Source organism: Megascapheus bottae, chromosome 36, assembly GCF_031878675.1.
Source record: "Megascapheus bottae isolate mThoBot1 chromosome 36, mThoBot2.hap1, whole genome shotgun sequence".
Lineage (NCBI taxonomy): Eukaryota > Metazoa > Chordata > Mammalia > Rodentia > Geomyidae > Megascapheus > Megascapheus bottae.
The window spans coordinates 417,593-444,834 of NC_143544.1; the positions used below are offsets into that span (position 1 = coordinate 417,593).

The window sequence follows — 27,242 nt, forward strand, 5'->3', positions numbered from 1 at the left end:
CTAACTTTAATCGTTGTTCCCAAGTTTCCTAGCAGTTTATGCTGTGGTCAGAGAGGGCCTCTGCCTCCCTCAGCTGACCTTCCCTCACAACCCCAACCATCCCCAAGTCACCACCCTAGGCCACTGATTGCCATCTGGCCCTCCTCTCCTTACTATAAGGAGGATGGATGAGGAAGTACAGAGAGTAGCTGAGCGTCTTCCCAAGGGTCACCTGAGATGGAGGCTTCAATTGCAGGCAGTGTTGGTGTGGTAAACCCCCTGACTTTATTTCAACTGAAGAGAAAAATTGAAACTATTTCTTCTACAATCTGATCAGACGATTGTGAAATTAGTGGCATAGGGCAGGCCCTCTGTTACCTCTAGAGCTCTGAAAAGTGTGCATCCTCATTTCCCCCAGGTTGCTGACATCGAATCTGGCAAACAGATTCAGCTCATCAACCGGAAGTCTCTGCGGTCCCTTACCGCCCAGCTGCTGGTATTGTTGATGTCTTGGGAAGGAGCCACCCATCTTTCTGTGGATGAGCTCAGGCAGCATTACGAAACCACGCAAGGCGCTCCTCTCAACCCCTGTGAATATGGGTTCATGACCCTGACTGAGCTGCTGAAGAGTCTGCCTTACTTGGTTGAGGTGCGTGGAAAGTTACAAAGTTGGGTGTTTACAGATGACCCCGCTGGTAGATGTGTATGTTGAGAAGGAAGGGACCCTAGAGCTCTATGAGACTGATGAGTTTTCAGACAACTCACTTGGTGTTTCTAACCCTGCTCTCTTTCGGATCAGGTTTTTACAAATGAGAAGACAGAAGAGTATGTGAAGCTCACGAGCCTGTATTTGTTTGCGAAGAATGTGCGGTCTCTGCTTCACACATACCACTACCAGCAGATCTGCCTCCACGACTTTGCCATGGCCTATGCCAAGTATGTTGGGGAGACATTGCAGCCCAAGACATACGGCTTCAGCAGTGTGGAGGAGCTCTTGGGAGCCATCCCCCAGGTGGGTGCTGCTCAGCGTCTGGGGAGCCATGGGGCTAGCTTCGGGACAGAAACAGGAGGCTGCCAAATGACAAAATAGCCAGCCAGCATCTTGAACCCCCCCCCCTTTTTTTTTTTGCCAGTCCTAGAGCTTGAACTCGAGGCCTGGGCACTATCCTTGGGTTTTCCTCAAGACTAGCTCTCTACCCCTTGAACTACAGCACCATTTCTGGCTTTTTCTATGTATGTGATACTGAAAAATCGAATCTGGGTCTTTGTGCATGCTAGTCAAGCACTCTTCCACTAGGCCAAACTCCCGACCTGAACCCATTCTTTAAAAATGAGCTTTTGGGGGGCTGGGAGTTTGGCCTAGTGGTAGAGTGCTTGCCTGGTATGCACAAAAACCCGGGTTTGATTCCTTGGTACCATATACGTAGCCAGAAGTGGTGCTGAGGCTCAAGTGGTAGAGCTCCAGCCTTGAGAAAATCCCAAGGATAGTGCTCAGGCCCTGAGCTCAAGCCCAGGACCGGCAAAAAAAAAAGAGCTTTTGGCATAAAATGAATAAGTTTTTCACTGATTCTGTAATTAGTTCATTAAATTCCCATGTGCCAGGTGAATAAGGACCAGGGCCTACCCTCAGGAAGGTGCTGAGTGGCACCACAGGCTGGGCATGTGAGCAGATGTGGCTGTACAGACATTGCCCTGATCCCAGCTCCTGGGCACGGGGATCTCAGCAGAGGCGTTGATGTAGATGAGTTCACAGCAGGGAAAAGGGAGGAAGCCTGGGCAGATCTGCGAGCTTCAGCCCAAAGAGGAAGGCACTAGGAGCAGTGTACCAGGTGTCAGACCATGCCTGAGGAACATGGCAGCAGCCAGAGTGGTAGGACAGTGGTAGGGGCAGAATGCTGGGCTGGCCATGGGCAAAGCCCTGGATTTGCTCCCTGGCACCATCAGAAATTAAAGGGAAAACTCGACTCATGCCGGAGCTTGCCTGATAAGTCTGAGGCCAGTGAGGGCTTAGATCCGCCAGGAAGGCTCTGAGCTCTGCTGTCAGGGCCAACATAGCAAAGCATCGCAGTGCTGCTATCCATAGAACCAGTCAAACAGGTGTGGAGGATAGCTTACTGGTGGTCCTAGCCATTGCTGGAATGCCAGGGGACATTGGGCAGAGGGACTAAGCAAGGGTGAAAGCAGGTAGAGAAAAATCCTAATCCAAAGCAATCCCAAATCCAGAACTTGGGAGGGCCAGTGGGATGCCACAGTGGAAAACTGGACACCTGACCTGTGGGGATGGGTCCCCATGCTGAAGTGTTGCATGCAACACCTTCAGGCTATATGTGTAGAAGATTGCATAAAGAATGGCTTCATGTTTACATCTGGGCCCTTTCCCATTGTGTCTATGCAAATACTTCCAAATCTAAGTCATGTCTGATCCCAGGCAAGGGATGAGGAGAGGAAGAATGCTTGGAGCTGAGCTCAGTAACTTGCCAAGCTCATGTGGAGATCACTGGGATCTGAGAACTGTACCTGGCCCTCTTGAGTTGGCACACAGTAGTACCTTTTTTTTTCTTCTTTTGATCAGTTGTGGGGCTTAGATGTGGGACCGAGGTTCTATCCCTGAGCTTCTTTATGCTCAAGGTTAGTGATCTACCACTTGAGCCTCAGTACATTCCCAGATAGCAGTGTCTCAAGTCCCAGATTCCACTTTAGCATTGAGCTCAATTAGAGGGTCTCAGAATACTGCTGTTCTTGTAGACTGTTTCGTTCTAGAAGAAATGGTAAATTCTCACCTGAGAACTTTCTTAATTCGTGGCAGAGCTGGTGCTGGGAACACTGGCCCTGACTTCAAGCCCCAGGATCAACATACACGAATAGTTTCTGTCTATCAATCTATGTCTTGTGATTTTTCAGTGGCTTAACTCCTGAGGGGCAGGTTTCTGTGAGCTTCTTTCTGTTGCTTTCAAAGCTAAAGAAGGAGCATAGAAAAGTCATTCTTGATGTGAATTCAACTTCTAAATGCTAGTACCTGTACTAGCAGGCACTTAGGCTTTACCACTGCCTAACCAGTAGTATGTCTGTATGCAGGTGGTGTGGATAAAAGGACACGGTCATAAGAGAATCGTGGCACTAAAAAATGACATGAAAAGTAAGTAAACATCCAGCCCTCTCCCTGGAACGGCAAGGTTCTCTTGCTGGCTTCTCACAGCATACCCCTTGTCCTCTAGGTAGGCTGAACTCACTCAGCCTCTCCCTCACCGGTCACGAAAGCCAGCAGGCAGACAGCGAGGGAATTCTGGAGATGCCCAAACCACGTTCAGCCCCAGAACCACAGTCCGAAGCAGGTAGCAGTGGTATGAGGAGAAAAGTGGGTTTGAAGTAAAGCGTGGGAAATGCCGGGGAAATGACTTGGGGTGCTTGTGTGGAGGAGAGGAGGCCAATTGGCCATTTCATTACTTTAATGAAGCATGGGTACATTTTTGGAAGCAGTTTTGATGTTTGGCTAAGAATTAGTTATTGAGGGGCTGGGAATGTGGCCTAGTGGTAGATTGCTTGCCTAGCATGCATGAAGCCCTGGGTTCTATTCCTCAGTACCACATATATAGAAAAAGCCAGAAATGGTGTTGTGGCTCAAGTGGTAGAGCACTAGCCTTGAGCACAGAGAGGCTCAGGAACATTACACAGGCCCTGAATTGAAGCCCAAGATTGGGGGGGGGGGGGGAAGAGTAAGTAAGCCATGTGTGATGGCATTGCTTGACTATTGGCAAGGCCTCCAAAATATACTGGGACCCCCATTGTTAAGAGTTTTCTCATGCTTGGTAAAATAGTATGACTGTTCTAATATCAGTTGGCAGGGGGGGGAATGTTTCTCAATTCCAAATTCATCAATTAAATTAGTATGGGATTCAGAGCCACAGAGCAGAGGGAGTTCCTCAAGATGATGGAGAGGAGAGGGAGTCCTGCAGAGTTGGTCCCGTGGAACTCTGTGAAGGCTGGCCCAGGTCTTTTCTGGGCGAAGGGTGTTAAGGATTTTGATCACATAGTAAAGGTGATCAGGTATGGTGGGGGACTCTTGCTAGAATTGGACATGGCATGGAAGAGTAGACAGAGAGGAAGCAGGGTAAGGCCTGGCAGAAGTTGGATCCAGGAACCCCTATGTTCCAGGACTTCCTGTGATAAGACTTGACAGCAGTGAACTGGCTTCAAAGGACTTTGAGTGTCATGGATGTTACATTGAGTCACATAGATGTTACACTGGCCCTGCTCTATAGGGCCAGCTCTCAAATTTTATAGCAGCTTTAACTTTACTGAAGGACTTTGAGTCCATTGATGGAATGGTGACTTCACAGGCTCCATAGTATATGCCTGTAGTAATCCCATCTATTCTGTCAGTCAGGAGGATCTCAAATTCAAGGCCAGATTCAACCATGTTAGTAAGATCCTGTCTCAGAGAAACATACAAAGAAAATGGCTAGGGGTGTGGCCTCAGTGGTAGAGCCCCTGTCTAACATGCAAGAGACCCTGGGTTCGATCCCTAGCTAGCACTGTTTATAAATTATAAACAGAATTCCCACTTGAATGATACATGGATAGAAAACCATCTGTACCATCTTACATGGCTAAAGCATGTGCTGTCAGCTACTGCCTTCCATAACCTTCCCCTGGAAGGTCCAGCTCCCTCTGTCCTGCCTCTGTGGACCTAAGATTCCAGGGTGAATTTGTGAGGACTGTTGAAACTGAGGCCTCAGTCTCCTGGAAGCTTCGGCTCACTTAGTTCCTTTGTGTTCTGCCACACGGTCTTGTGTTCTCACACTCGGGAGGTGACAGCAGAGCCCTTTCCCCCAGGTGGCTCTTTGAGGAGCCTGTTCCTAAGACACAACGCTGTAGGAAACCACTGGCCTGTGGCATCTGTTCCCAGGGGTGTTAGTGAGAACTCTCTGGTCCTTCTGCCTATTCCATTTAAGGCTTAGAAGATCCCAGGTGCCAACTGGACTTGCACCTGTGCAGACTGAGGCTGACCTTCTCTCACAGGTCCCACTGAAACGGAGCAGGAGCTTCTCCATCTGGCCAGCAGCTCCCCTGTGGACCTCCTGTGTGCACCTGTCCCTTCGTGCCTGCCGTCCCCTCAGCTGAGACCAGATCCTGTGGTCCTGCAGCCTGCTGACCTCATTCAGTTTGAGGAACACCCTCAAGAGCCTTCTGGTGGGTCCTGTTCATACCACGGTAGGGGGTTTTGCTCTACTCCAGATGGCAAGTTGCTGGAGGGTTACAGTGGGTAGGAAGGCTGTGTGAGGAGTCAGGCCCACCCGTCTTGCCTGGTTCCCATGCATGTCTGATAGGCATGGCCATGAGTAATTCTCACATTACAGGGCAGTGAATAAAGCATGCCTTGTATCTCTTGGAGCCAGACAGCTCTCTGGTACTTGGCTTGGCAGTGGCAGAGCCACAATTTGAACCCAAGGCAGCTTATCTTTGGGTAGACTCTCCTGGCCTATGAGGAGGTCTAGCAGCTGTGCGGTCCCTCTCCTGCTCACTCTTGTTTAGCGACCCGAACCTGCTCATCCACCCTCAAGCTTCCCAGGCAGTTTCTTACAGTTCACTGGTGGCCAGGGAAGACCTGAGCTGTTGGCCTGGGTCTGGTCTGGCAGGGATGGGGCATCCAGCTGCCTATGAGCATGCCCAGTGCATGACTAGCTTTAGTGGCAGATTGATATAAGGAGCTTTTCTCTGGGGCTATGCTTCTGTGCCTTTATTGTGTGTGATTCCTGCGATGTGCATGTGACCAGAGCACTGTCTTCTGACCTCAGGAGCCCCTGCAGGTGCAGGGTATTTCTTAGACCTGCATGTTGTGGTCCTTGGTGAATGCTGCTTCATTCCATTCTCTTGAAGCCCTGGCATAAGGCCATGCAGACTCCAGGGAGCTGCCTGGCTCTCAGGCCACAACTGGCTCAGAAAGATTACCAGGTCCATAATGACCCGACAGAATAGACAGAACCCAAGTGGGAAAAAACTGCATGGGTGGAAAGTGAGGATATCTAGATGCTGTGATGCAGTTCGTGATTTGACTGACACTCATTACTGGCCATCCAGCTGATGTGTAAATTGTGGCATAGGTGTGACAGGTGGGCAGTTGTTTTTTTGTTTTTTAATATCTTTTGAGCCGAGCTCTGGAGGCTCATTCCTGTAATACTAGCTACTCAGGAGGCTAAAATCTGAGCATGGGGGCTCAAAGTCAGCTGGGACAGAAAGTCTGTGATATTCTTGCCTCCAATGAGCCACCAAAACACTAAAAGTGGTGCTGTGGCTCAAGTGGTAGAGCACTAGCCTTGAGAAAGCCCAAAGACAGTGCTCAAGCCATAGGACTGGGAAAAAAAAAAAGGATCCAAGTAAGGAACTGAAAATGAATGTGTCCTAGAACTGAATGTTTGCTTTTCTGTGTTTATAGAAATTATGATTTTAAACCAAGAAGAAAACATTGAAATCACAGTACCAGTAACGAAGGAAAAACTGCCCTCTGGTCCCAGCTCATTCTGCACCCAAGCAGCTACCCCAGTAACCCCCAGCCCCTCCTTGGATGCCCCTGAGTCACAGCTCAGCAAAGACCCTGTGGAAAGCCCAGCCAAAAAGCAGCCACCCAAAAACAAAGTCAAATTGGCAGCCAATTTCTTTTTTACCCCTGTCACCAAGCTCTAAACCCCATTTTGAATGTAGGATTAGGATGGAGAAATGGTCTGATTCTGTACACAAATGGGCTCAAAAAGCGACCTTTTCTGTTGTTTTTTTTTTTGGGGGGGGGGCCTCCTCAGCGTGACCCACTGCTCCCTCTCTGCTCTAAGCACAGCTGCAGCTGGCATTTTTCTTTTTCTTCTTTTCAATTACTTGAAAGAATTCAGGCATTTCCTAAATAATCCTTCCACCTTTCTTACCAAATCTTTTGTAACTGATGGAATGCCGTGGTATGTTGGCAGAAGTAGGTCACCAGCCCTCAGCCAGCCAGCAGGAGGTAATCTGAAGTAAGCAGGCCCCAGGTCACGCCCCTCATCCTAGCACTCTTCACCTACTGTACTGCATGGCTCTGAAGCAGAGCCTGTCCCGCACACAAGGAGGGTGGGGAGGAGCAGATGTCTTCAGGGAGAGAGTAAGGTTCCTGGCGTCCCTGCAGTTTGTCTGTGTGTGTGTGTGTGTCCGTGTGTGTGTCCATCTCCCTTGTTTTTATTTAACTATGTCTGTAGTCAAAAAGTATGTGGCTTCATTACAGATTTTTTTTCAGTGTTTCCATCTTGGGGTTCCATTTAGGAGTTTTCTAGAAAGTGGAGAGTGTTTTACACTTCCCTTCCTCACTCAGTTCCAGTGTGCTATGGATCAGGTTAAGGAGATAGTCTTAGTGTCATAGATTGAAAGTCAGCGTTTTGATTACAGCACACATAACTGTGTGTCAGAGGTAATAATAATGGAGAGTCTGATTTTCTACACTATGCATTGAATGCATAAATCACAAATCAGAGCAGAGCAGTGAGCGGGATCCATACTGTGTCCACTAGGAAGAGACCAGAAGGCTATCGATCCAAGTTGAAGGCCAAGGTTGATGAACTTAACCTTGTTTTTTTGTCATTTTCTGAGCTGTTTTGGGCAGCTGGGAAGCTCTCCGTGCAAAGACATGCGCTTCTGTGTTGGTTCAGCACCTTTCAATAGTGTGTCTGTTTTTTACCCCTGTTATTTCTCAACCTTGGAAGCACATTGGAGTTTGGAGGTATCTGCTGTTGGCGCTGGGGCACTGCCCCGTGGAATGGCCTTCCTCTCTGGGTGCCTGAGGTGTTCGCTCGTAGGTAGCCTCTCACCCCAGCCGGAGAACCTGGCATTTACAATGGGTTGTATTTGTCAGGCAAAGAAGGCGGGTCTGATCATAGAGCAGAAAGCACCTGTTGGCGCTAGGTCTTCCGCTAGTAAGATGGTTTCTTTGGGGAAAATGTTTGTATTTTTGTAATTTCCAGAAAGCCAGGAAGTGGACTCTCATCTTGTAGCCAGCATTTTGATAAAAATGGCCACAAAATAAGGGCTGGAGAGAGATTTTTTGTGTGTATGTATTGTTTTGTTTTGTTTTGTTTTGCCAGTCCTGGGCTGAGCTCAGGGACTGAGCTCTGTCCTTGGGATTTCTCAAGGCTAGAGCTCTACCACTTGAGCCTCAGCACCACTTCCGGCTTCTTCCTATGTATGTGGTACCGAGGAATCGAACCGGGTCTTTGTGCATGCTAGGCAGGCACTCTACTACTAGGCCAAACTCCCGGCCCCAAGAGAGATTTTTTTTTTTTTACAAGCTAGGTTTTTGTTCCCCAAATCTTTGCAATGAAGCCAGTGATTCTCAGTTCTCAACCCGTGGCCCCAATCAAGATTGATGCCCTCGGGAGAATGGTCCCAAGCATAACGGCCCTCTGACCTCAATTTCTGACGAGGGCCGTGGCACTACAGACATAGGTGGCAGGAAGCAGGAGGCGCGGGTGAGGTTTGTGAATGGCGTTTTTAGGCGGTGTGACAGAATCAGTGTTGAGAACGAGCATTGCCTTACTCTGAGACTTCCTAAGGTGAGGTTCACACATCAGGACTTGGGGGTTGTTTGCTGGCATGGGAAGGAGCGTGGCCTGTGTGCGCTAGGCATTCCTGTATGTCCCCAGGAGCAGGTTCTGTGGCAGCACATGAGCTGGTACTGCCTACTGGGATGTGAGTGCCCTTGTTGTTCACCAGCCGGCATGGCGGGGGAGTGTGGGACAGAGCGCAACCATCAACTGCTGGTGAAGGTGTGAGATGGTGACAGGAGCCAGCTGTGGGATTGCTGAGCTCCCTGGTGGCCAGGCCAGTCACTGTCTATTTTTTTTTTTTTTAATCCAGAAACTTAATTAAGTGATAGGTGATGATGCGTGGCTTTGGGACGGTGGGACGTTTGATCTTGGTGGAAAGTTGCACCAGATTTGACAGAAGTCATCCCCCCAGCCCCCTCCCCTATCTTGCACTGTTTGTTGTGAATCAGGCTTGGGGGAGAGAAAGATGTTTTTCTTAACCGTCTCTTTTGTTTGGACACTTTTTTTTTTTTTTGTGGTTCAAGTGCTGTTTTGTGTGTTGGGACCAAACAGTTGTCAATAAACTTCACAAGCAAGCATCTGAAGAGTGGTGTCATCTCTTTGTGGGGGGGTCATAAGCCAGCCCCATCAGCTCTCAGTCTAGGTACCCCCTAACTCAGCCCCTCTTCTAATGTAAGTGGGGGATGGAGGGAAGAGGCCCTTGTGGCTCAGCACCCACCCCAGCAGGGGTGCCACGTGGCCATGGCCGTGGCCTGAGTGTTCCAGACCTCCTACAGCCTCACGTGTGGAAAAGTCAGTAGCCACCCACCTGGTGTTCCAGGGAAGATCTGAGTCCCAGGGTCTCCTTCCCGGCCCTTCCAAGGCTGGTCCGGGATAACCTTGGGCAGATTCGCTCTCTTCCTCCCCACCTACCACTTACAAGGATATGGAACGTCCCAGAAGAGACCAGTAAATTGCTTCTCTGTGAAGTACAACGTTTCTTAACTTCTGTGCTTTTGAGACAAGGTCTTGCCCTGTAGCCCAGGCTGACTGAACTCCTGATCCTTCTTCCTCAGCCTCCGGAGTATGGAATTACAGACCTGCTCCACTGTATAACATACAATCCTTTTTTTTTTCAAGTCTGAAAGTACAAGCTTCTAAAGATTTTTGGCAGCACTTTCAAAACATCTTTCATTCTCAGTTTTACAGAAAGAGCTGAGCTGCGATGGTGCCCACTGGGATTGGGCTAAGGAGGTGGTGTGAGTGATTGTCCTGCTTCTACCCCAGCTCTGCCTTCCCTTAGTCTTCTCCCCACCCCCTGCAGTGTCTTACTACCAGGAATGGCCTTCCTCCATGCTTCCTGGATCCCCAGACTCTGTGAGACACACACCCCCCCCATCCTGTCTACAGCCTTTGCAGATGGCTCCCCCAACAGGATTTGGAAAAACAGTGCTCATGACTCCTCAGTATAGAATGGCTTTGGAGGAAGGTGAGGAGACTCACTCGCTCATTGGTAGAGGTGGCCCTTCCCTTCCCCCAGAGCCTGTTCTTGTGCCTGATAGGCAGAGAGGCTCTACCACTTAAGCCATGCCCCCAATAGGGTTCTGGTTTTTGCCAAGGCTGACCTGGACTACGATTCTTTCCTGCTTAGGTGGGATGACAGGTATGTACCACCAGCTTTTTATTGGTTGAAGTGGAGTTTGAGGCTGGTCTTGAACCAAGATCCTCTGAATCTCAGCCTCCCAAGGGCTTGGCTTGAGTATATGTGCCTGAACTCAGGACCTGGGCACTGTCCCTGAGCTTTTTTGCTCAAGGCCATAGGTCAACTTCCAGTTTTCTGGTGGTTAATTGGAGATGAGCGTATCACAGATTTTTCTGATTTGGCTGGATTCAAACCTCAACCTAATGAAAATATGCTAAACTATCAGAGGACTCTAACTGGAGGAATTATAAGTGTTAAAAAGAAAAAAAGTCTTTATACTTTCTGTACTTTTAAAATGATTTTACTATGTACATGAATTACTTCCATAATCAAGAAAAAAGTAAAAACTTTTAAAATGCTGTGCACATGTTTTCCATTTTTTATTTTCTTGAAGAATGATGACGCATCAGCCAGTCTTGACTTAGGCTTAACTACTCAAGCCGGTCACAACACACACACACACACACACACACACACACACACACACCTGCGCGCGCACACACACACACGCACACAAACACGCATACAGACAGGTCACACAGACTGTGCCAGGCTGGCTGTAGCAAATGTACATCAAGGTACCCTGGTGGAACTGTTAGGCTGGTTCAAATATACCACCAAATGATGGGACCTGTTGGGTCAAACTGCATCTCCCACTTGTGTCATTCTTTCTGGAGGTCTGTGGGTTGTCCTGGTTGGGTGAAGAATGTTCTAGGTCCCCTTCCTTGTCTGCTCTGGCCTTGGCATTGGAGCCTCCAGCTCTCTGCTAATCTCATCAAAGCACTGGATCTGCTTCTGCCTAGGCTGCCCACCCTCACACCACCAGAGCAGCAGGCAGAAGAAGTGTCACCGGGCCCAGACACAGGACTGCGGAGGAAGCCGAGGATGCAACCACAACTCCACACACAAGCTTAGTGTTTATGGACAAGGCCATGGCTCTCCCAGAATGCAGTTCATTGGTGGTGCCCAAGAACTGCATGGAATGAAATGCCCTTAGGGCACAGTCCCTGGGAGATGATGGGGGTGGATGGACAGAGCCTGTGCCTATTTAGGACCAGCCCGACAGTGGAGCTGGGAGGGGGAGGGGGAACGTGTGCAACATGGTGCTAGATTATTGAAAGTCACAACTATACACACCTGGGGAGCAGGCCCAGCTCCCAGTCCATTTGTACATTAGGTTAGATTACAGCTAGAAGTGGAGATACACTGGAGGAAGGACCTTTCCTCGTGGCCAGATAAACGTTGAGACAGACTGCTGGGTTGGGCATGCTCTGGGGGGAAGGGGGCCATGCACAGTGAGGGGCTCCCTATGGTACACTCTGTACAGGGCGGCCAGACCCGCCTGCCGTGCCTATGGCCTCTGGTGGCAGGCACGCTTGCCCTCAACCCTTTCCGCCTTGGAGAATTCTTGGGCCCCAGTGAGTTCTTGGGCTGTGACAAGAGGGTGAGAGGGGTCCCATGGCCCCAGGGGCACCCTGCATGTGGGGTGGGGGGGTTACATGATGTTGCACTGGGTGGTCCCACAGCAGTCCTTGATGAGTGCCAGCCCTGTCTTGGCCACCGTGGGTTTGCTAGGTGGAGGCTCTGCTTTCTTCTCGGCCCGGGAGCCTGCAGCAAGGAAAGGAGAGGTGTGGTGAGGTAAGAAGAGGTGGTGAAAAAGCTCTGACCATTGGCTGCCCAACCCCAACCCAGCCTTTGGCCAGTCCTTGTTTGGGTGGTGTGGAGATCTGGAGTGTATTGTTTTACAGTCTGTGAGACCTTCCTCTCCCCCTAGCTTTCAGTTCCTGGCTCCTTTAGCCTTTAACTCTTATGCACTGCTGTACTTTCCAAGCCTAGCACTGGGCTTGGCATTGAAGAGGTGATGAGTGAGTAATCAATGGGAAATGTGGTTCAAGTTCTTTGAATTTAAGGAATTCATCATGCCTTTCAGTTCTAGAAAATACTTAACATGCTTTTCTAGGCCCTTCTGCCTCTCCTTATCTGTTTTCTCTCTTTCTGGAATGCCAATTAAATGCAAGTTGGACCTTCTCATCTGGTCCTGTCCTGCTTCCCACCATCTGTATGTATCTGTTAGTTTCCAGTTTATAAATCATGCCAATTTATAAATTGTCAATTTATAATGGCAATTTCCTATTTATAAATCACTGTATCTGTGTGTTAAACGTTTACATTAAAAATTATTTTGTGTTGGTACCAGGCCTTAAACTCAGGGAAGTCTTGCACTCTTGCTTGGCTTTTTCACTTATGGCTAGTGCTCTGCCACTTGAACTATGTCTCCAGTTCTAGAATTTTTCTGGCTAATTGGAGATAAGAGTCTCACCAACTTGTCTGTCGAGGCTGACTCTCAGCCTCCTGCATTGCTAGGGTTGCAGGTAATGAGCTACCAGTATGCAGCATTAATTAGTTTTTATTCTATTTCTTTTCTTTTTGGTGCTGTTGAAGTTCTCAAGATTTTGTGCTTGCTGGGCGAACACTCCACCACTTGAGCCACACCTCAGTACCTATTTATTTACTCATATATTTGTATATTGATAGTGGATTCAGGGCCTTGTACTTACTGTGTCTCTGCATTTCATCCATTGAGTTTTTAATTAATTTACACCAATGTTTTCACAAGGCTAATTTTTTTGGCAGTTCTACTCATTCTTTTTCCACATCCTCATATTTCATTTTGTTTTTGATTTCTTCTCTCTTTAATGCTTCATATGTATGTATGTATGATAGTGTGCATACACATATACACACTGTCTCTATTAGATTGGATAGCCATTCTCTTTATTACATCCACTGGGTCACCTCACTGGCTCAATTCTTCATGGGTTTCTAAACATTTTTTTTAATTGAGGTCTCATCTTCATTGGAGTTGTTGGCGATCATCCTCATGAGAAGCTGCAGACCATCTGATGTAAAAGCAGTTCCTCTACCACCTCCAAATCCTTACACAGTGGCTAGGGACCTCTGAAGAGAGGGTTCGAGTAAACACCATCTCCCAAACGTCTTTCACACAAATTACTTCTGCTCTGGGTACATCATAAGGAACATTCTGAGGGAGGTACTTCCTGTTCTTGCCGATTCCAGCCTGCGTAAGAGGCTAGACCTCCCCAAATCTCACTGCTCACACATCAAGCCCTGTATTTTCCAGGACCAGTTATGTAGATTTGGGGTTTCAGCAGAATAAAAGGCCAGAGGCCCTGTTTCAAATATTGAAGAGTTCCCACGGGGCCGGGAGTTTGGCCTAGTGGTAGAGTGCTTGCCTAGCATGCACAAAGACCCGGGTTCGATTCCTCGGTACCACATACATAGAAAAAAAAGTAAGTGGTGCTGAGGCTCAAGTGGTAAAGCTCTAACCTTGAGAAAGTCCAAGGACAGTGCTCAGGCCCTGAGCTCAAGCCCAGGACTGGCACAAAAAAAAAAATAAAAGAGTTCCCACTGGCATCAGTGGCTCGCGCCCATAATCCTAGTAACTCAAGAGGCTGAGATCTGAGGATCAGGGTTCAAAGCCAGCCTGGACAGGAAAGTCCAAGAAACTGTTTCCAACTCATGACCCAAAAATTCCAATTCATGACCAAGCCAGAAATGAAGCTGTGGTTCAAGTGGTAAAGTGCTAGCCTTGAGCACAAAAAGCTTAGAAAGAGAGTGCCTAAGTTCAAGTCCTAGGACTAATGCGTGCGCGCATGCACACACACACATATTCAAGGTAGCAATAAACTAAACATGGAACATGAGCCCTGGGAAATGTCACAGGCTTCAGGCCTGTGAAGTTGGCCTTGGCTGCAGCTAGCCCATACTCAGATTTGATCTCTAGGAAGTATTTGGTGACAGCCCTCATGCTCTAGCAGGCACTTGCTTGAAATCTCTGTTAGGGGACAGTAGGAAATACAATGAACTCACTGGCTGGAGATTTGGTTACTTTGTCTAGAGGTTTTAACTTGATTCTCAGGAAATCTGCCATTTCTTTGTCTTCTTCTTGCTCCCTGGGAAGACAGGTGTGTAAAAGAGAAGAGCAAAATACAGTAAGTAGAGAAAATTCTTAAGAACCCAGTGAAGCGAGGCTGTCCTTGGCCACAAAGCCTGGTATGGGGCTTTGTGAGTTGTGTTTATATGGTGGTGGTGTGCTAGACAGCCCTGTTATAAAACAATGATGGATAAATAAATGGCAACAGCAGCAGCTTTGAGAACACAACTTCCCTAAGGGAAGTTCAGTGAACTGATAGCACCTCTGCTGATCCTGTACATTCAAGCCACCCATTACCTGGGCTACTCTGACCTACATGGCAGGTCTCAGAAAACACGAGCTGAGGTCATTTCCACTCTTCCAGGCCACCAGGAATAAACTAGGTGGGCTCAGCACAGTGCCTATAGGCCTTGGAGTGGAGGGGTCAGGGGGAGGAAGAGACCTGAGAGGTCACAGGGGAAAACAAGAGGGAGTTGTACTCTGCCAGGAGAGAGCTTTGGCTGAGATGAAACCCTTCATCCCATAGCTTCACCTGGGCTCAGGGCCTGGGGTGGTCCATCCAGGTCAAGGGGGTGGGTGCAAATACATAGGAAAGACCATCAGAGCCCCTAAAGTGAAGAACGGAAAGAGAAGAGTGGGAAGTAGAGAAGGCAGCCAAGTCGGCACAGAGGGGTGGAGTCTGTAGACAGCAGGAGAGGTGTGGCAAGATGGCCTTGGCACATTGGGAAAAAGTGGGTGCTCTGCCACATCTTCTGTGATGGAATTCCCCACTGGACACCTCCATAAGGGACATTCAGCTAAGACACCTAGGCCTTTGCAGGACTTCCTTTTGAATGTGGAGTGGATCCTCCAGTCAGAAGGCTGGGATCTGTTTGGGTTCCATGTCTGGGGAATGATGGCAGAGGCTAGGCTTGCCATCAGCAGGGCTGAGTCCGGAAAGTGACACAGGGGGTCCCAGGTGATGGTGGGTTTGGAGGCTATGTGGAAAGGTGGAGTTTGGCAGCTCAGTGTTGGGGAGGTGTGGCTCGCTCACCTTAACCGTTCTACCTCCGCGTCATCCACCAAGAAATCTCGCTTCTGCACCAGTTTGTGAATCTTCTGGATAAGCTCGTCCTCCCTCTGCTTCTGTAGCTTGGTCTTTTCTTTTTCTGGGGTGAAGGAAAGCATGGTTAAAAGACATAGTTGGAGGGCCAGGAGTTTGGCCTAGTGGTTAAAGTGCTTGCCTAGCATGCATGAAGACCCGGGTTCGATTCCTCGGTACCACATACAGAGAAAAAAGCTGGAAGTGGTGCTGAGGCTCAAGTGGTAGAGCTCTAGCCTTGAAAAAGTCCAAGGACAGTGCTCAGGCCCTGAGCTCAAGCCCAGGACTGGCAAAAATAAATACAAATAAATGTTTAAAAAAAAAAGACATAGTTGGAATACATGGGAGCAGGGAATTGGTGGCTCACACCTGTAATCCTAGCTACTCTGGAGGCTGAAGTCTGAGGATCATGATTCAAAGACAGCCAGGGAAGTTTCCTTCTTGAGACTCTTATTTACAAGGAACTACCAGAAAACAAGTGGGTGTTGTGGCTCAAAGTGGTAGAGCACTTGAGCAAAAGAAAACCTCAGGGATAACACCCAGGCCCTGAGATCAAACCCTACAACAAAGGAGGGAAGGGAAGGGGAGAAGGAAAGGGTGCAAGGAGGGAGGGAGGCAGAGACAGTTGAGAGTCAAGCATTAACATGTGCCTGTAATCCCCTGGGAGGCTAATACAGAAGTATTGCAAGTTCCATTCTGGCCTGAGATACCTAAGTAAGGCTATCTCAAAACAAAAAAATAGCTGAGAGTAACTATTGGAAGGAATATAAGCAAGGCAGGTGAGGAGCCCGGAGCAGGTGTTAGCATTGGGTAAAGTCATTACCTGGGATGGCAACCAAATTCTGTAGCTCCTGTTTCAAGTCCATGATGTCTTTGCATAGCTGGATGTCGTCCATCCTGGGGAGACACGGGACATCATACAACAGCAGGTTAAAACACACAGCACCTCCCTGCCTCAAACACAGAGGCTCAGTGGGAATGTGCCTGCTCTTCGTTTACAAAGGCCAATGCCTGCTGTGGTGGCTGGGGGAGAGGGGGGCTGGCTGGCCTGAGGAACACCTGGGTGGCTACTGGAGGACCCTGTTCAGATCCGTCTATGTGAATGCTTTGGTGCACTGGTCATTGTACCTGCCAGCCTCATGAAGCCAAAAGGGGGCCATGATGCCATAGTATCACCCTGCCATTCCTCTAAGGAAGTTGGGCACAGGATGTCCAGAAGATGGCCTCAGCATTGACTGCGGACCTGCAGAGAACCCACACCTTTCCCACAGGCTGTAAATCACTGCCTGCCAGTGCTGTGTAAATAGATACTATATTACATCCTGCAGGAGAGAATGGCAAGAGACTACAATCTGAACATGAGCATGTGCAGTGTAGATACAATTGCTTTTTTGTCCCTTTTTTTTTTTTTCTGGTCCTAAAGTTTGGACTCAGAGCCTGGACACTATTCCTGAACTTTTTTTTTTAAATCAGGGTTGGTGCTGTGCCATTCTTGAGCCACAGCTCCACTTCCAACTTTCTGGTCGTTGACTGGAGATAGAGTGTGATGGGCTTTTCTATCCAGGCTGGCTTCACCAGTCCTCAGATCTCAGCCTCCTGAATAGTTAGGATTACAGATGGGAGCCATGTATTGGGCTTACACACAGTTTTGGGTTTTCTTGAGCCCTGCCCCACCCTCTCCCCCACCCTCCCACCCTGAGCATCTACAATCCTTGTGTTTTTTTTGCCAGTCCTGGGCTTGGGCTGAGGGCCTGAGCACTGTCCTTGGGTTTTCTCAAGGCTAACACTACCACTTGAGCCATAGCACCGCTTCTGGCTTTTTTCTATGTATGTGGTTCCGAAGAATTGAACCTGGGTCTTTGTGCATGCTAGGCAAGCACTTTACCACTAGGCCAAACTCCCGGGCCCCCTTGGTTGGTTTTTAAATCTGTAGGTGTGGGACTCCTGGGACGTGGAAGCTGGCTGTGTTTCAGGGCCCTGAAGAGGGTGGGAATGGCATGTGTCACTTGATGACACATCCTATTGTGCTGCAAACAATCTGGGGAAGACAAAGGGAGTATTAGAATTCTCATTTGCCTAGCGTGGTGACAGATAACAGGCTCAGCTGATCCACATTGTTTGTGGGAGCAGGGCTATGGAGACCCAGGCCTGCAATGTGAGGTGCACCTGTGCATGTCACCTCTTACCCTTCCCTTAGCATCTTCTTCCATAGCCTGGCCTGCTGGCTCCTGTGTGAGTGGGAGCCCCTTCCTGGGGCAGCTCCACCCTCCTCTCAGCCTCCCAGATTTCTGGCTGGAGGCAGGAACTCCTGGCTTCAACCTGTAATCTCTTGCTGCCAGTCGTTTCTCAGGCTGTACCCCAGAACCTCCTAGTGGGTGGCAGCTGCTACAAATGAGCCAGGCTTGCCCAGAGGGGGTACACACTGTTCCTGTGGGTTTCTTTAGCAATTGTTCAACTGGAGACCTTCCAGAATCCTCCACTACTAATTCAGAGATTATGCTACATTTGTAGTCCCTGAGTGAGGGCGATGTTTGTCTCCAAGGACAATAGGAGATATATTTGGTTGTTGTATCAGCGTGGGTTGTGTAGGGGTAGCTGCTGTGGCACTGAGTGGGTAGACTCCAGGCAGGCTAAGTCCTTCAGGGCACAGACAATGCCCTGGCCAAAAAAAAACCCAAAAAACCCTGCTCAAGTTCAGAAATGTTGGGTTCTAATTCAGAGCCTTCCTTGATAATTACAGCAAGATAAGAGAGGAGACACTGGAGATAGAAAGACAAATGGAGCCAGGTTTTTGGCACAGGTGAGGCCATGGTATTCCAGGGGTGAACTCGTGAGTCACATGTCGGTCATGGAAATAGAAATGACTCTAGGATTTCTGCCTACGAGTACAGTGCCTGCTAAGCACTGGGCACAGTGCCCAGGGCGGGTGTACTGTACACAGCTAAGAAGTGCTGTTTATGTTCTAATTAGCTGTGAGGAAGAAGCAGGCAGGAAGGGGGAAAAAGGAAATGAGTGGATTTGAGAAATGGGATAACTTGTAAACTGTGTGTGTGTGTGTGTGTGTGTGTGTGTGTGTGTGTGTGTGTGTGTGTAGCACTTCAAGGGTTTAAACTCAGGGCCTTGCACTCACCAGGCAGGCATTCCACTGCTTCAGCTATACCCCTGGACATTCTTATTTTTCAAATAGGGTCTTTTGTGTATGCCTGGGCCTGGATTGTGATCCTCCTGTTTGTTTCTCATATAACTGGGATGATAGGTGTGCACTCTCATGCTCATGTTTTGTTATTTGTTGTTACTGTTGTTGGATAAGATGAAGTCAAGAGAGAAAGGGGAAGGGAGAGAGAGTGATCTTCAACAGTTTGGCAGATGCAAAAGAGAAGAAAAGCTGTTGCTACCATCCTTCATCCCAGCTCTTCTTGTTGGAATCATGGTAGAAAACTGCCAGTCCTGGGGCTTGAAATCGGGGCCTGAAGCACTATCCTTGGGTTTTCTCAAGGCTAGATCTCTACCACTTGAGCCACAGAGTGCCATCACAGCTGAAAAGGGACCAAGAGTATTTACCCTTAAGCCAAGGCACACCTTGAGCTAATCTTAGCAGCACAGAACAAACCACTCTTTCTCCTGCTAGGGCAAAGGGATGGATGCATTTGCTCTGTGTTTACTGACTTTCCAAGCTTACAGTCAGTCACTGGGTGGCACAGATGCACCTAATCATTTTCTCAGTATCACGCTGGAGACCCGGAGGCTGGAGGTAGAGCTGCCTCACTCCCTCATTTAATGTTCTCTATGTTCACCTCCATCCCTGTCCGTCACAGTTGTGGGGCTTGAACTTAGAGCCTGGGCACTGTCCCTGAGCTTTTTCACCAGACAGGAAAATCAGTGAGACTTGAATTAACCACCAACAAACTTTTAAAGGGGAGCTGTGGCTGAGGTGGTACAGTGCCAGCCTTAAGGAAAAAAAAAAACTCAAGGACAGGGCCCAAGCCCTGCATTCAAGACCCACACCGATAATAACAACCAAAAAAATGTATTTATTTCATTCTTTGGCAGATCTACTGATGGACCCAGGGCCTCTTGGGTGCTAAGCACACACTGTCCCATTGAGCTACATCCCTCATTTTTATCTGGTTATTTATTTATTTATTGAGACAGAGTCTCACTGTGTAGCCCAGGCTGGCCTTGAACTCATGACCCTCTTACCTTAGGAGACCTCAGTCTCTTAAGTGTTGGGATTATAAGCATGTGTCATCATACTGGGCTTCTCATGAATCTTTTTTAAAGATTCATGGGGTTTCCACCCTCTCCTTTTTAATGACCTGATCCACGCTCTTCTCTGAGGACTGGTATGGCCAGGTTTGGATGGCCAAGGCCCCAGTCTCAGCCCCTCTGTGCCATGCCATCGGAACCCCGTCTCTAGTTATTGACCCTGGAGTTTGGGGCCACCATTCTCCAAGTCTTTGTCCAACTCCTTCCCCCAAATCAGAATACTTTGGCTTCCTGCTACTTTCTTGAAGACAGCCCAGGACCTCCTTCTGGAAGTTTCCTGGTGCTCCGAGGCTAGATCAATGATCCCCTCTCCTCCCTCAGCACTCCCTTTCCCACAACTACCTCAAGGTTTGGCTTTCTCCCTAAGCAGATTGTGCCTCTCTGTTAAGGGACCATGGCTCATCTGTGCTTCTAGCATGTCGCGTGCAGTGATGACGGCACAGGATAGTCAGGCTGAGCCAGTGTGGGCAGACAGGCAGGCAGGGAGGGGACACAGAGTCCCAGGTTTCCTGGAAACAAGGCCTAGAGACCCCAAGTGCAGGTGGAAATTTTTCAGATCTCATGAGAGACACTCCAAGAGGACAATAGCATCATCAAAGCAGTGAGTCACCCATGGAGAAATCCAACTCGACATCCTGTTTAGCATTCTGCCCTCAATCCCCTTGCTATTCCGAGCTCTTAGCGCTTGGGTCTCTCTGAGTCTTCAGTTGACTGTCACCTGCCTAGTGCTCATGTTCACCCATCTCTTCTGCTGATAAGAGCTAATATTCAGTGGACAATTTCCTGCCACTCTGAACATGGTCCCGACACCTTCTCGTACAATCCTCACAGTCTATAAGGCAGGTATTTTCCTACTGTCTCAGCCTCCTGCATGCTGGGATTATAGGAATAGACCATCATGCCCAGCCCTGTGTAACTTGCCTCCATAGATACATCTAACAAAAATGTGTGCTTGCCAGCAAATAGCCAGTAACTGTCCTATCTGAAAGCAATTGAAATATGGCTGGGGCTACTGAGTGACTGCATTTTGAAGTTTTATTTTCATTCATTGAAATGGAAGTAGCCATGTGAGATAACTGCCTGAGAGCAGAACTCCAGGGGTCTCTCTAGAAGTAAAGGTACAGGTTCTAAAGGAAGTGCATGGTACATACTCTTCCTTACTAGGTGTAGATGCACTGGAGTTTGGGTAGGGTTATAATCCATTTTGTGAGACACTGGTGGCTCATCCCTGTAATCCAAACGATTAAGGAGGCCGAGGTCTGAGAATTGTAGTTCAAAGCCAGCCCGAGCAGAAAAGTTTATGAGACTCGAATGAACTACTAAAACAAACAAACAAACAGAAATGGAGCTGTGGCTCAAATGGTAGAGTGCTCGCCTTGAGCAAAAGAGTTCCAAGATAGCACCTAGGCCCTGAGTTCAAGCCCCATGACTGACAACAACAACCACCACCACCAGTACCACAAAATAGGATCCCATGTTTCTGCATGGGCAGGCCTGAACTGACTTCCTCCTATTTATACTTCCTGTGTAGCTAAAAGGTATGAGTGAGGCACCACACTTAGCTTTTTTATTGGTTAAGATGAGGTTTCGTGAACTTTATGCCTGAACAGGCCTGGAAACACGATCCTCTAGATCTCTGCCTCCCAAGTAGCTGGGATTACAGGCACAAACACCACACCCAGCTCTTCAACCTTGTTCTGACCACAACCTGGGTTTGAAGAAACTTGTGACTCAGGGAACATTTTCTCTTTTTCTGTTTGATCATCTTCCTTCCTATCCAGACCGATATATCCAGCAACCCAGCAGGAGCTTCCTTGCATCCAGAGCCCTATTCTGGAATCTTCTTCCCACTCTCCTGTCTCTAGCTTCTTTGATCCTTTGGTTCCCCTGCGCCTGCTCCTGAAATCCTTGTCGATTTTTTTCAAGGCAAATTGTTTTTCAGCTCTTCTGTAGGTAGTGTCACTCCCCTGATGTGTATTGGGGCTGAGGCCATCGACCTGTTCTTAGCAGATTCTATGTTTAGCCAGGGTTACAACAGGTTAATGTACACTCCCCAGCATGGCTGAGACCTGCCGGGTTGCACAAACACACGTGCTTTATTTAGCTGGGGCTTAAAGGTCTTCTTCACAGACTTCAAAATCACCGACTCAGGAAAGGGGGAAAAATGCAGGTATCTAGGGGAAAAATAACCCCTCATGAAGTTTAGGTTCCATGGCAAAGCTGGATTTGATGATTGAGAGGCAGAGTCAGAGGGTGGATTCATCACCCTATGCTCTTGGAGTGGCAGCTTTGAGCCCTGTCTCTGTCTCTCTCTCTCTCTCTCTCTCCTTCTCTCCCTCCCTCCCTCCCTCCCTTCCTTCTTCCCCCCTCCTCACTCTTTCAGTGAGGGCAGAGTGTTCTCAAGAAGGATCAAGCAGCCCATGCCTCCCTCCAAATCCCCGCTCCCCACACAGTGTCCATACATAAAGGAGGAGGGCTGAGTGGAGCTCAGTGGCAGAGAACTCCCTGCTGGGCATGCGTGAAGCCCCATGCTCCAGCCCTGCCTCCCCCTAGAAACTCCACCAGTTTTTCACGTGCTATTACTCACTTTTCATCCATTGCTACTACAGCCTTATTAGGAAGATTTCATCATCCTCGTTGTAAAGATGGGAAGACCCGAGGCTTTCATTGAGCAAAATCTTTTTCTCTAGGCCACACAGTTGATGAGAAGTAGAATGAGGGGCCGGGCATGGTAGCTCATACCTGTAATCTCAGCTACATGATAGGATTGCAGTTCAACCTGAGCATAAACTGTCAAGACACTGTCTGATGGGCCTGGTGAGTATCCAAATATAATCCCAGCTACTTAGGAAAAGGAAGTAAGAGGATCAGGGTTAAAGGTCAGCTGAGGCAAAAGCATGAGACCCTATTTGAAGACAAAGTAAAATCAAGAGCACTGAGCTCAAGTGGCAGAGCGTAGCAACTGTGAGGCAGAGTCCAATCCCCAGTGCAGGAGGAGGAGGAGGAGGAGGACAAGGACGAGGACGAGGACGAGGACGAGGAGTTGGAGTTGGGATGGATCCCAAACATCTGGATAGATTCTATAAAGGCCAGGCTTATAGTATTACCTGTTATTTTACACCCCTGGTTGAGTGATATGATGGCTTAGTGCCTCAGTTTCCTCATCTACAAAGTGGGTATGTGTGATAATTATCTCCCTCTAGGTCCGTAGCTTCCCCTCCCCCACCTCCAGTCTCTACCAAATTCCCAGGGCCTGATCTCTTCATCACGCCATGTAATTCATAAAAAAAAAAAAATCATGTTCCTAGCGTCTTATCCGGGGCCATGCTCTTGAGACCTGCCCTTTCCCAATGCCTGTGAGCTCTGAGTCTGACTGGCCAATTAGAAACTGGAACCGTCTTCAGTGAACAGAGCCAAGAGAGTGTGCAACCCTCTCATGAAGATCCAGGGAGCAGGCAAAAGATGGAGATAAGTAGCTCCCTCCAGCTCAGAGGCAGAAGATGCCTAATTATCTGGAACCCAGATAAACAGCAGGAGCTGCTGATCTCAGAGCCACTGAGAAGCCAAACTGGGCAGCCAGAGTCTGCGGGAGTTATTAAAAGCTAATGATGTGACTCAGGGCTGGGCTGAAGGGTGAGGAAATGAGTTGGAGGCAGTGGGTGGGAGCCAACTGGGAGGGTTCCTGGATGCATGGGAGAGGCAGGAGGACTGGTATGGTGGGAGGGATGGAGAGGTAGGAGGGCAAAGAGCTCACAAACACCTGATGGCTGAAGTAGAGGCGCTTATTTGTCCCAGTAAAGTCCATGACATCGCCAAGCCCCAGGGATGAGATAGGAAAAGGCCATGTGCTCCAAGAATGGTGGCACATGCCTGTGATCTCAGCTACTCAGGATGCTGGGATCTGAGGATTGATGTTCAAAGCCAGTCTGGGCAGTAACGTCTGCGGGACTCTTATCTCCAATGAACCAGCACACACACACACACACACACGAGTAATTGCTAAGTATCTATTTCTCCAGGCTACTTCCTTGCTTTCCCAGCACCTCTCTTGTTCACACCTTGCCCACAGCACTCACATGAACCTGAGCTCTGACTCCCGTCGAACCAAAACTTCCCGAAGTCGCTGGATCTTTGCCATCTCCAGCTCGATCTCCTCTGGCATCATGCTGGTCTCGGCCATAGAGATGACGTCCAACTGACCTGTACAGGAGCAAGACACACAGACGTTAAGATTGGAAACCACCAGGGGCCTCACAGGTTCCCCTGGGGCGTGGCGCTGTATACCTGTAATCCCTGTTCCCAGTAGGCAGAGGCTACATAGGGAGACCCCCCTACCCTGAGTGGTAGGGGGCAGAGTGATGAGAAAAAGCAGGGGGGGCAGTGATCACCAGGCATCTGTGGGTAGGACAGGGAAAGAGGGAGATGTATGGACAGAGGACTCATGGGAAATCTCCCAGGCTTGGGGTACCTTGCCTGTACTGGGTCATCTCAGTGTGTGGACTTCCAGGGTGGGCATTAGTTGTGTGTGCAGTTGCCCCACATGGCATTGCTGTAGTCAGAAAAGAAGGAGGAAATTTGAACTTTGAATTTATGGTCTTTTTCTTGCGGATAACAATACTGTGTGATCTGATCTTTTTTTCATATATGTTTATTGTAATTAATAGAAGGGTTACATTATATTCACCAGATAGAGGGTGCACTACTTCACATACATTGATACCCTTTCTCCTGTCTTGGTCCCCATTTCCCTCCCCCCCAGTGCTCTGATCTTTTGACTCTGTACCATGACTGAAAACTTCAGCTTTTATGCAGCCACAGGCCTGTATGGGGGAATAACCATGCCTATAGTAAGCTGTGCCAGCTAAGCCACAGTGGTCAGTCAGACTGCAGCTCAGATGTATTGTCAGATGCCAGGCGTCCAGAGGCTCACATCTCAGTTTAAGGCCAGTTAAGGCAGAAAAACCTGAGAGAGACTCCCATCTCCAGTGAACCAGCAAAAAGCTGGGATGGGGGTATAATTCAAGTGGTAGAGCACCATCTAAACAAGCAAGCTCAAGGCCCTGAGTTTAGATAGTATAGGAGAAAACATGTTTATCTGACTGTAATGTTACCATAAATTGGGGCTCATTTTCAATAGACACCCAGACTGGGCTATTCTGCGCTCTTTCTCTCTCTCTCTCTCTCTCTCTCTCTCTCTCTCTCTCTCTCTCTCTCTCTCTCTCTCTCTCTCTCTCTCCCCTCTTCCCTCCATCCTTTCCTCCCTCCCCCCACTCTCTGAAAACTGTGGGTGGCACCCATGCCCTCCTTAGCCATATTGCACGTGTCCTGGGGATGGCTAAACACACTCAGGGCTGTGGATCTTAGCTCTCACATCCCATCATGGATCAGATGGGCAACCTGCTTTCCAGAGCTATAGATGCCGAAAATGGTAACACACACCCTAGGGTGGGGCGGTGGGGCTGGGGTAGTCAGCATTCGTCACACCCCACGGGATGACAATTCCCTCCCTTTTGGGGGCGGCTGGGGGCGGCTGCCAGGCTCCAAGTGTGGCATTCAGTGCTGATTTAAACTGGGACAGAGGTTTCAGACTTTTGCTCAGGAATACTTTCCAGCCCATAGCAAAAGAAAGGAAGTCTTGACTTTCCATCAGATATGAAACCAGTAGTAATACATCCTTTACAACTCCCTAGGCCCATGGGTCAAATCCAGCCCCAGGTCTTATGTTGTAAGATGTTTGTTTGGGGTTTTTTTTGGGGGGGAGAGGGGGTGAGTGTGGCTCATACTGAAGCTCAATATCATGGCCTTGAACCTGCTTGTTCATCTGGTGCTCTGCCACTTGAGCCATGCCTCCAGCCTGGCTTTTTGCTGGTTATTTGGGAAGTGGAGTCTTGCCGACCTTTCTGTCCCAATTGGCCTCAAACTTTGACCTCTCCCACCTCAGCCTCACCTCCCCCACTTCCAAATAGCTAGGGTTAACAGGTGTGAACCACTGGTGCCCATCTCTATGTGGTTAAGTTGTAGTAGAACACAGGCCGTTTTAATTCTCAGGGTTGCTTTTGTCACAACCATGGCAGGAGTGGGGACCTACAACAGAGACCTGGTGACTCACAAAGCTTTAAATATTTACTCCAGGGCTCTTCAAGGACAAATTTGCTAACCCTTGCCCTAGGTAGGGCAGATCTGTGATTTTTCCCCCCTCCAGTTTGAAGTTTAAAAAGGCTGAATTTACCTTAGTATCAAGAACAGTTAATATTTACAGAGCATTTGTCCCAAGCCAGGACCTGCGCATGGCCTTATCAGAACCCCCAAAATCAGCCGAGGGGGTGAGGAATGTGGCCTGTCTGACAGATGACAGACATAAAGAGGGATGGAGGTGAGGTTTGCGATGATATCTGGGTGTTGGCCTGCTGCCCAATGGGTCAGCATGAGATTCTAGGTTCTGTTCCCAGCCCGGCAAAGCGAACCAACAGGTAAAGTCAAATGAGGTCAGCCCTGCTCCAAAACCCTTGTCCTCTCCCCTGTTTGTGTCAGGATCACTTTGTACTTGCCAAGAGTCACCACCATGGTAACATCCAGGGTGAGCATCCCTAATCTCCCCAGGAAATCAGAAAACCCTTTGGTGCCTACAGGATTCCAGGTTTTCAGATTAGGGTTATGCAAATAGTCTCCATTCTGCAAACCTTCAAAATCTGGAACACTGCTGGTCCAAAAAAGGAAGAGTCTACTTCCACTTTCAGCATTTTGCTGGTTAGTTGGAGATAAGAGTCTCAGGGACATTCCTGCCCTGGCTGGTCTTGAACCTTGATCCTTAGCTCTCAGCTTCCTGAGTAGCTAGGATGACAGATGAGAGCCAGAGGCGCTCAGCAGACTCTGTCTCCTCAAAGTAGTAACATGGCAGCCCATTTAAACTCCAGCCTTTAAACTGTTCAACTCACCCTCCCTCCCCCATGTATCGACAGGAAGTTCTTCCTGATATCCATCCCCAGAGACTTTTTTTTTTTGGCCAGTCCTGGAGCTTGAACTCAAGGCCTGAGCACTGTCCTTGGGTTTTCTCAAGGCTAGAGCTCTACCACTTGAGCCACAGAGCGCCATTTCAGGCTTTTTCTGTGTATATGGCACTGAGGAAACGAACCAGGGTCTTCGTGCATGCTAGGCAAGCACTCTTACCACTAGGCCAAACTCCCAGCCCCGCCAGAGCCTCTTAAATACCAAGGAACTATATCCCTCTCACTGGGGAGCCAATAGTTTGATGCATTTCCACAGCTCCCAGTGGCTAGCCAGCTTTGTTATCATCCATCATCCTGCTGCATAGCTCATGCCAGCCCCAGAATCCTACCCAGGGCTGGGCAGAGCCGCCCTGCTTCTCAGAGCTAATGCAAGTATAATGCACAGAAGTCACTTGCTCTTAATGAGTCGCCATTTCCCAAAGAGCTGAGTAAACTGCCTTTAATTCTCATGCTTCTGGCTGCTGGATCTCCCAGCCTGCCTTGCGAAGGAGACTGTCACTGGTAGCTGGAGAGGGCTCATCTTCCATTCCAATGTGGCTCCCTTACCCAATGTCCCTTTATATCCTACCCTGCAAGGACATGTTGTGGCTGAGAACACTTGCTTTGCCTCCAAAACCTGACCAAAGTTTTATCCTGTATATAACCTCTGTGTGTCTGTGTGTCTGTGTGTCTGTCTGTGTCTGTGTCTGTGTGTTTTCGAGTCTGGGTGTCT

The 27,242-nt window shown here is 48.8% G+C and overlaps 2 protein-coding genes across 4 annotated transcripts in view; one reads left to right on the forward strand and one right to left on the reverse strand.

The window, feature by feature from the left end:
• The window catches only part of Marf1 (meiosis regulator and mRNA stability factor 1), a 32,451-nt gene extending 23,333 nt beyond the window's left edge, over positions 1-9,118 (forward strand). For 2 of the 3 annotated variants that reach the window (XM_090324865.1, XM_090324866.1), the window contains exons 22-27: positions 398-628; positions 779-991; positions 3,055-3,115; positions 3,195-3,320; positions 4,999-5,169; positions 6,413-9,118. In XM_090324865.1, coding sequence (XP_090180991.1) covers positions 398-628; positions 779-991; positions 3,055-3,115; positions 3,195-3,320; positions 4,999-5,169; positions 6,413-6,660 — 1,050 coding nt within the window. In that variant the 3' untranslated portion in view covers positions 6,661-9,118. The remainder of the gene's footprint in view (positions 1-397; positions 629-778; positions 992-3,054; positions 3,116-3,194; positions 3,321-4,998; positions 5,170-6,412) is intronic. The other variant, XM_090324867.1, reaches the window with a different exon arrangement.
• A 2,498-nt stretch (positions 9,119-11,616) lies between these two features.
• The window catches only part of Bmerb1 (bMERB domain containing 1), a 35,201-nt gene continuing 19,575 nt past the window's right edge, over positions 11,617-27,242 (reverse strand). Inside the window, exons 2-6 of the mRNA XM_090325032.1 lie at positions 23,600-23,723; positions 16,081-16,154; positions 15,210-15,324; positions 14,113-14,195; positions 11,617-11,829 (exon numbers count right to left, since the gene is read on the reverse strand). Of these exons, the coding sequence (XP_090181158.1) occupies positions 11,717-11,829; positions 14,113-14,195; positions 15,210-15,324; positions 16,081-16,154; positions 23,600-23,723 (509 nt within the window). The 3' untranslated portion in view covers positions 11,617-11,716. The remainder of the gene's footprint in view (positions 11,830-14,112; positions 14,196-15,209; positions 15,325-16,080; positions 16,155-23,599; positions 23,724-27,242) is intronic.